This window comes from Mus musculus, chromosome 18 (assembly GCF_000001635.26).
Source record: "Mus musculus strain C57BL/6J chromosome 18, GRCm38.p6 C57BL/6J".
Lineage (NCBI taxonomy): Eukaryota > Metazoa > Chordata > Mammalia > Rodentia > Muridae > Mus > Mus musculus.
The window spans coordinates 38,310,458-38,318,401 of NC_000084.6; the positions used below are offsets into that span (position 1 = coordinate 38,310,458).

Consider the following 7,944-nt stretch of genomic DNA (forward strand, 5'->3'; position numbering starts at 1 on the left):
GTCAAATGGAAAAGAACTAGTGAAAGTGTCTGTGACAGGCAGGTAGAGAAATTGAAAGTCAGGGTTAAACAGTTAGAGCAATTTCAGAATAACTCAAATCTAATACAAATTTGTAGTTGTTATTAATCTTTCTAGTAATTCCTTCTATTGAATTTACAAAAGTATTGATTTATGACAGGAGGACTGATCTTTCATCCTTGGCCGAGTAAGAAACAGTGAACTAATTGTTTGAGAGGAGCAGAGCTCTAATGAGGAAAGTAGACTAATAACCTATCAAGAGCAGGGCCAGGGAGATGGTGCAGTGGGTAAGAGAGCTTGCAGTGTAAACATGAGGTCCTGAATTTGAATCCTAGCATTCATGTAAAACTCTGGGTATGACCACATATACCTGAAACCCCAGTTTTGTATGACAAGGACCGGTGGATCCTGGGAGCTCACTCACCAGCCAGCGTACCCTAGAGGGCAAGCTTCTGGTTTAGTGTCTTAGGAGAACAAGGCAGAGAATGATAGAGGAAGATAGGACATGTCCTCCTTTGGCCTCCACATTTGTGTGCACAGGTACACATGTCTGTACTCTTACATACACTACACACATCCCCCCAAATAAGAATTAAGTAACTGGGACTTTAATGAGAGGTCTTCAATTGTATTGAGAAACTGATGGAATGCAATTGTGAAAAAAAAGGCTTTTATCTACAGCTGCAACTTTTGCAAATGGTTGCCTAATCCATTTAAGTAGTAGAGAAGCAGTATAAGCCAGTTGAGGAGTAAAGGTGAAAAGAACTTTTTAAAAATATGGGTGTAGGGGCTGGAGAGATGGCTCAGCGGTTAAGAGCACTGACTGTTCTCCCGAAGGTCCTGAGTTCAATTCCCGGCAACCACATGATGGCTCACAACCATCCGTAATGAGATCTGGCGCCCTCTTCTGGAGTGTCTGAAGACAGCTACAGTGTACTTACTTACATATAATAAATAAATAAATCTTTAAAAAAAAATATGGGTGTATACATGTGAGAGCAGTGCCTGTGGAGGCCAGAAGAGGGCACTACATTCCCCTGGAGCTGGAGTTACAGGCTGTTGTGAGCCTCATAATGACATTTGTACTGAAAACCCAGGTCCTCTGGAGGGCAGCAAGTATTCTTAACAGCCGAGCCTTCTCTCCAGCCTCAAGGAAGAACTGCTTAAAATTTGCATTTGTCTGTTCATCAGTCTGCCTTTCTGTCTGTCTGTCTGTCTATTCTCGTGGTGGGAAGCACACTCATGTCTTGGTGAGAATGTGGAAGTCTGAAGACTCCTTGAGGGAGTTGATCTTCCACCGTGTGGACCTGAATATTAAAGTCAGGTCATCAGACATGGCAGCCAATTCTTCATCCACTGAGCCATCTTACCCGCCCTAGGAAGAGCACCTTCGGCAAAGCAAGATTTAATCTCTAATTTTAGTATGTCAGAATTTGGAGTTTTATGCTGGGCAGTGGTGGCACACACCTTTAATCTCAGCACTTGGGAGGCAGAGGCAGGCAGATGTCTGAGTTAAGGCCAGCCTGGTCTACAGAGTGAGTTCCAGGACAGCCAGGGCCACACAAAGCAACCCGGTCTTGAAAAACAACAAAAAGTTTTTTTAATTGGAGTTTTATGACGACTGATGTTTATATATTGTGGAATCTATTGGAGTTTTATGACGACTGATGTTTATATATTGTGGAATCTATTGGAGTTTTATGACGACTGATGTTTATATATTGTGGAATCTATTGGAGTTTTATGACGACTGATGTTTATATATTGTGGAATCTGTGACGACGACCTAGAGAGTTTGGTGTGGCATTGGGGATAGAAGTCAAGGTCTTGGCAACCACTCTGCCACTTGGCTCCATGGGGGGTTTTTGTGTTTTGTTTTGATAAACCCATATTGCTAGTTATATAAACATAGTGACATTGGGAAATCAAAGTCAGAGGAAAACTTGCCACTTGAGCAAATACGACTCTTGTAGTGGGTGGCTTCCCTCCCTCCTCTGTCGGGCTGCATAAGGGACTTTTACCTGGTCTAAGTAATTTTTTTTTTGGATCTTATGATTTGGATTGGATGGTAGCTACTCCAATCATAAGTCTTTTTGTGTGTGTCTTGATTTTTTTTCAGCATGTTGAAAACTTTATCTAATAGACAGATTTAAACTACAGAAGGTTGTTCACATTTTCACATACGCTATATTTATGGTTCTTACTGGCATATTAATTATGTACAATAATGGGTTTTATTATGAATTTTTGTTGTTTTTCGTTATTGTTTTCCAAGACAGAGTTTCTCTGTGTAGCTCTGGCAATTGTGAAATTCCCTCTGTAGACCAGGCTGGCCTCAAACTCAAAAGATCCACCTGCCTCTGCCTCCACTCACCACCACTCCCTGACTTCATTATGAAGTTTGTATACATGTATTTATTTTTATCATAATCATTCCATTGCCCCTTTTTGTCTCCCCCCTCCTCCACTGTTCTAAATTTTTTATATTTAAATATTATGGGTATTTTGGTTTTATGTGTGTGTGTGTGTGTGTGTGTGTGTGTGTGTGTGTGTAATTTTTGTTTTGTTTTCAAGACAGGGTATTACCACATAGTTCTGGCTGACCTGGAACTCTATGCAGACCAGGCTAGCCTTTAATGTTTGCTCAATGAGAACTGCCTGCCTGTGCTTCCTAAGTGCTGGGGCTAAAGCTATACACCATCATGTCCATTATGGCTATTTTTAATGTTTTTCTAGAGAAATTAATAGACTTACGAAATGAATACCTACAAGCAGATGAAGCTACTAAGAGGTTCTTGGAACAGAGGTATGGCAAGAGGGTGATTCAGAAGGCCCTGGAGGAGATGGAAAGTAAAGACTGGCTGGAGAAGAACTCCAAGAGCTGCCCCTGCTGTGGCACACCCATACAGGTAACCTTTAGAGCAGACTCGAGGGCACAGGTGCCCTCAGAAGCCCACTGGTCAGTTGTAATAGTTAGGTTTTGAAAAGGCATTTGGGTACCTACTCGACCTTCTGACTGAAAATTGAATTTCAGTAGTAAATAACTGTAACTAACCTTAAGTGTGTATAGACTTCTCTTTTCAAACTGCTTTTATACAAAGACAATTTATTGCACATTGTGCCCACCTCAGAATTGAATAAATGATGCTTCATGTTGCTCTCTTTTGTTAATAAGATCACAGGCTAGGTTAGTTACAAAGTTTATTTTGGATCCATCTGGTTCTGTCCTGAGACTATGCAGAGCATTGAGTGGTGGGAAGTGTAGTTCTCTCTCTCTCTCCACTGGTAGTTCTCTCCTGTGTAAAGTCACCACCTCCAATGACTGCCTTATCTCACCCTCATCTTCTCCAAGGGCCTTGCTTCTAGATGCAACTTTCAGGTCAAGTTCCATGGGGTTTTGTTTTGTTTTTTTGGTTTTTCAAGACAGGGTTTCTCTGTGTAGCTCTGGCTGTCCTGGAACTCACTTTGTAGACCAGGCTGGCCTCGAACTCAGAGATCTGCCTGCCTCTGCCTCCCGAGTGCTGGGATTACAGGCGTGCGCCACCACCACCCGGCTCCACTTCACTCTTTGTGGAATGGACAGCAGGAGTCCTTGCATTGGGAGGTGGAGGCAGGAAAACCAGAAGTTCAAAGTCACCCGTAGCTGTGTAGCAAGTTCAAGGCCAACATAGATTCATGAATCTCAGTCTCAAAAAAATAGTTCTGACTTTTCAGAATTATTTATCCTTCAGAATACCAAATGCATTTAACAAATATGTAGTCAGGAAGTAGAAGCGTTTTCTGTATTACTCTGAGCCAAATAGACAGTTTTTTCTTCTTACCAAAAGTTTAATGGATTTTAAAATCAAAACATGGCCTTCCATTTGATTTTATTTTTCTAATCTTGTACATTGTAACTGAAACTGATGGTAATTCCTTAGTTGTATCATTAAGGAAGGCAGTATCCTATTTGACCACTTCTGACATGCTTGAGCCCTGTGACTCCACTTAGTAGTTTTGATTGGTATAGAAATTTAAAACTCAGTCCTAGCCTGGTTGGCATATTCTGTAGTCCCAGCCATTTGGGAAGCTGAAGCAAGAGGACTGCCAGTGAACAACTTAAACCCTGTCTTAAAAATAAAAAGTAGACTGGCGGTGGTGGACAAAAGACCGGACTGCTTTTACCATCATGATGTTCTTGTCTCTCTTTCCCACTAGAAATTAGACGGCTGCAACAAGATGACTTGCACTGGCTGTATGCAGTATTTCTGCTGGATTTGCATGGGTTCTCTCTCTCGAGCAAATCCTTACAGACATTTCACTGATTCTGAGTCTCCATGCTTTAACAGGTTTGTACACACAGGGTTCCTTCGAGTTAGCAGGTAAAAAACTCGAGTATGCCTGCAAGAGGATGTGTGTGTGCACAGGTGTACCCTGGATGGGCAGAGACTCAAGAGGGCGTTGTCTTTCAGAGTTGGAGCTGGAAGTACAGATTGTTTGCAGGATGCCTGGTTTGTTAAATGAGTACTGGGATCCAAACTCCTGTCCTCATGATTGTACAGCACTCCTAACCACTGAACCATCTTCCTAGCATCTGGAATGTTTTGATACCAGTGTGCAGGCTAGTTTATCTCCTGAATACCAGTTTTTGAGAACTCTTTTCCTACATGTGATTTTTAAGTCGTCTTGAAAATGGGTTTATACACCTCTTGAAAACAATTTTTTTTTATCCTCACCTTTAAAAAATTTATGCTTAGCCAGGCAGTAGTGGCACACTCCTTTAATCCCAGCACTTAGAAAGGCCAAGGCAGGCAGATTTCTGAGTTCAAGGCTAACCTAGTTTATAGAGTGAGTTCCAAGACAGCCAGGCTACACAGAGGAGCCATGTCTTGGGGAAAAAATACATTTATGGGTGTTTAGCTTGCATGTTTGTCTGTACACTACATGTATGCCTGGTGCTTGCAGAGTCTGAAAAGCATGTTGTATCCCTTGGGACTGAAGTTATAGATAGTTGTGCTAGGAATTGAACCTAGGACCTCTGGAAGAGCAGCTATGCTCTTAACAGCTGCAACCATTTCTTCACCCGTACCCCCACCCCACATTTTAAAAGACAGAGCATATGTGATATAGGCTGGTCTTGGATTTTAAAAATGTTTTAAATTATTTGTGTGTGAGAGGGTGATGTTGGTGTGCTTGTGTCATGGTGCACATGTGAAGTCAGGTTTCTCTGGGTAGTGTTGGCTGTTCTGGAACTCCCTCTGTAGACCAGGCTGGACTTGGGATCTGCATGCCTCTGGCTCCCAAGTTCTGGGATTAAAGGCTGTCACCACCAGCTTTGTTTCTGATTTTTTGAGAAGGGCCTTGCCTTTCTCCCCATTCCCCCAGCCTTGATTAAAAAACCATTAGATTACATTTCTAAAGCTGGCCATTCCCTTATTATTCCCTTATTATTATGGTATATTATGGTCTATTCCCTTATTTGACTACTTCCTCCTCCTGAGACTGACTACCAAGGTCCAGCTATCAAATTATTGAAGTTCTATATTTTATTTCTATAAAAGCCCCCTTTGTCTCATCTAATTAACATTTCCAATTAAAATTAAATACGTCATCCTAACACAGGACGGGGTGTGTGTGGGGGTGTTCCCCTTTACCTTTATAAACTCCCATTTGCCTATGGGCCACGTCTGTCTCCTCTATCTAGAGGCAGGCCTTTGTCCCTCTGAGACAGATACCCCTTTGCTCTCTCCTTCGTTCCTTTCCCCTTCTCCCATATCCTCTATCTCCCATCTTTGCCTCTTATTTCTTCCCCTTTGTCTCTCTGGGGCAGGTAATTTGGTTGAGAACTTGGTTTGGGATCCTGAGCTGATACAGTCTGTCTCCTTACACAAGCAGCTCTCAGCATCTTAGAAGGACCTAGATTTTAGCCCTCCTTAATGAAATGGTTAAAGAAGAAAATTTATGCAGAGATGTTACCAGAAGAATAGATTGCTTTTGAGAGAAAGAAAGACAGATTCTGCTGTTTTGTTCAACTGCCTAAGTGTATGTATGCCTTATGTTATGTTTTCAGGTTGTTCCATGCCGTGGATATTAATGGTGATATGTGGGAAGATGAAATTGAGGAGGACGACGATGATGAAGACGACGACGACGACTAGTTCATTCCTTCTGCTCACAATATAGAAGTGGAATGGTTTGCCCTGATCTTCTGTCAAGTACACAAAGAGATCTTGCAGGATATTTAGGGGCCGTCTATTCACTCTTCCAGTGTAGAAGGAAGAACAGGGTTATATTTTCCTTTGGTTCTACTGATTAAGGCACATACATTTTCCATGTAACATAATCTGATAAAATTATATGCCAAAGGATCAGAAATGAAAACTATAGGAGATTAAATATTATAATATGCCCAAACTGTGAATAGTTAAAAAGTAAATATTTATTTTCTCCCCCAAGCTTTAGGTTAGGGAGAGGGTCAAGAGTTTAGCTTTTAGACCATGTCCAAGCAGCCTCACGTTGTTGGAGCACTCTCAGTTCCATCCCTCAGCTGGGGACAGTCACAGCCCCAGCCACACTGTCCTGGGAGCCTGATCCATTCTCTGTACACTGCTCACTCCCATCCGTGCTGTGGAGGAGCCTGTGCTCTGTAACTGACCAGTTGTCCCAGTGTCGTTCTGTTCTAGTGCTTGCCAGAATAGAAGTCTATAGTACATTAAAAGTATTTTTAGTGCCACAATCCTTGTGGGTCACTTGATATTTATGAATAGTGTATTGAATCCACTGTTTTAGAGCCAAATGTAGAATTTAGGATTCTGGCTCAGAATTCCTCCAGATACAGAGTCAGAGCTGTGTCTGCCCCATTGTGTTCTCAACTTTCTCCCTTTGCCTCCCACCTCTTGTGGGCAAGGACAGTTTTAATGTTGATCCCAGCAGTGTGTGTCTTTATTTCCTCACTAGAGTAGGAAAAAGCCCAGTGTATTCCTCATGAATGCTCTCTAAACCTGTGAAGAGCATCATGGCTCTACCCTGACCTTCCGAACCCTCGGGTCCTCTCTAGTCACCTACAGCAACTGGGCTTCCTTCCCTCCCTTCCCCTCCCCTCGTAAACAGCAGTGTCTCGAGTGATAATAGTAGCTTGATAGCTGGATTCCTAATTCTGAGTTTTATTGGCTTTTTGAAAAACTGTCTTCTTCATGATTCGGTAAGTGGCTTGGTAGTTACTTGGTGGATGTTTTGAAGGGACAGTAATTCACCTGTAGCTTGTGAACATGTGTTTTCTACTTTGACACTGAAAATTAAGGAATTGCTTAACTGTCAGCTCAGACTGCTTCTGGATTGTCAATGAGGATGCTTAATCTGAACAATAAAGTAATTTAAGATCATCCTGTAATTGAAGTAGACACGGTGTCCTGTTGATCCTGTCACCAGAGCACTGACTGAAATTAGAACTGACTTGTGTTTCTGTCTGTTCTGCTGGTTGGGCTGTTTTGTTGTTGGGTTTCCTTCTAGAGATCGACCCAAGACCTCAGGTGTGCTGAGTCTGAGTCTGCCACTAAGTGACACACACGCAGACATTTAAAGAGAAAAGAGAGAGTCCTCCTTTCTTACACAGGGCACATATTTTGAACATGCTCATTTCACGGGCTTTCATCCACACATTTTATATCATCACTGTAGTTAAAAAAAAGATAAGTGGGCCGGGCGGTGGTGACACACCCCTGTAATCCCAGCACTCGGGAGGCAGAGGCAGGCAGATTTCTGAGTTCAAGGCCAGCCTGGTCTACAGAGTGAGTTCCAGGACAGCCAGGGCTACACAGAGAAACCCTGTCTGGAAAAAACAAAACAAACAAACACAAAAAGTGGAAGGTAAGAAAAGGAAATCAAATAACTATTGAGTATCCTCGAGAGATTTAACAGGAATTCGGTTTGGCGTTCATTGGCGCCACT

The 7,944-nt window shown here is 42.3% G+C and overlaps 1 protein-coding gene across 21 annotated transcripts in view; it reads left to right on the forward strand.

Moving 5' to 3' along the window:
- Rnf14 (ring finger protein 14) overlaps window positions 1-7,395 on the forward strand; it is a 40,393-nt gene extending 32,998 nt beyond the window's left edge. For 12 of the 21 annotated variants that reach the window (XM_017317957.1, XM_017317956.2, XM_006526126.2 and 9 more), the window contains 3 exons: window positions 2,755-2,927; window positions 4,216-4,346; window positions 6,068-7,395. In XM_017317957.1, the coding sequence (XP_017173446.1) occupies window positions 2,755-2,927; window positions 4,216-4,346; window positions 6,068-6,155 (392 nt within the window). In that variant the 3' untranslated portion in view covers window positions 6,156-7,395. The remainder of the gene's footprint in view (window positions 1-2,754; window positions 2,928-4,215; window positions 4,347-6,067) is intronic. The other 9 variants (NM_001361269.1, NM_001361266.1, NM_001361265.1 and 6 more) reach the window with 1 other exon arrangement.
- Window positions 7,396-7,944: the final 549 nt, after the last annotated feature.